General features: G+C 61.4%; 1 protein-coding gene across 1 annotated transcript in view; it reads left to right on the top strand.

The window, feature by feature from the left end:
* The window catches only part of LOC104622751 (zinc finger MIZ domain-containing protein 2-like), a gene marked incomplete at both ends in the record, with an annotated part of 2,509 nt that overhangs the window by 451 nt on the left and 1,350 nt on the right, over nt 1-708 (top strand). Inside the window, 2 exon segments of the mRNA XM_010289628.1 lie at nt 364-574; nt 653-700. Of these exon segments, the coding sequence (XP_010287930.1) occupies nt 364-574; nt 653-700 (259 nt within the window).

The raw sequence follows: 708 nt of genomic DNA, 5'->3' as shown, positions 1-708 counted from the left end.
TGTTGTGTGACATGGCGGTACGTGGCATGGTGTAGCTTGGCATGATGTTTTGTGTCATGGTATACAGCATGGTTTGGCATGGTGGTACATGGTGTGGTTCAGCACGGAACGGTACTGTATGGTGCAGTGGTATCTGGCGTGCCTCAGCATGGTGCTGTATGCATAATGTACGTGGCATGGCTTGGCATGGCATGGTGCTGTATGGCCCAGTGGTATGTGGCGTGGCTTGGCAGGGCGCAGTGCTGTGCAGTGTGGTGGTACCTGGCGTGGGCTGGCACAGCACGGTGCTGTATGGCATGGTGGTTTGTGTGTGGGTGCCCCCCCTGCCCACAACCCTGCCCACACCCTTGCCTGCCCCACCAGGCCTGACCTGGAGCTGCAGTTTAAGTGCTACCACCACGAGGACCGGCAGATGAACACCAACTGGCCGGCCTCTGTGCAGGTGAGCGTCAACGCCACGCCGCTCACCATCGAGCGTGGCGACAACAAGACCTCCCACAAGCCACTCTACCTGAAGCACGTCTGCCAGCCTGGCAGGAACACCATCCAGATCACTGTCACAGCCTGCTGCTGCGTGAGTCACCCCAGGGGAGTCCTAGGGCGGTGGGGCGGTGGCTGGGGCCGTGGCTCAGCCCCCTCTGTCTTTCCGCAGTCCCACCTCTTCGTCCTGCAGCTGGTGCACCGGCCCTCGGTGCGCTCGGTGCTGCA

This window comes from Phaethon lepturus, unplaced genomic scaffold (genome assembly GCF_000687285.1).
Source record: "Phaethon lepturus isolate BGI_N335 unplaced genomic scaffold, ASM68728v1 scaffold31036, whole genome shotgun sequence".
Taxonomy (NCBI): Eukaryota; Metazoa; Chordata; class Aves; order Phaethontiformes; family Phaethontidae; genus Phaethon; species Phaethon lepturus.
This window is presented reverse-complemented; position numbering and strand designations above follow the sequence as displayed.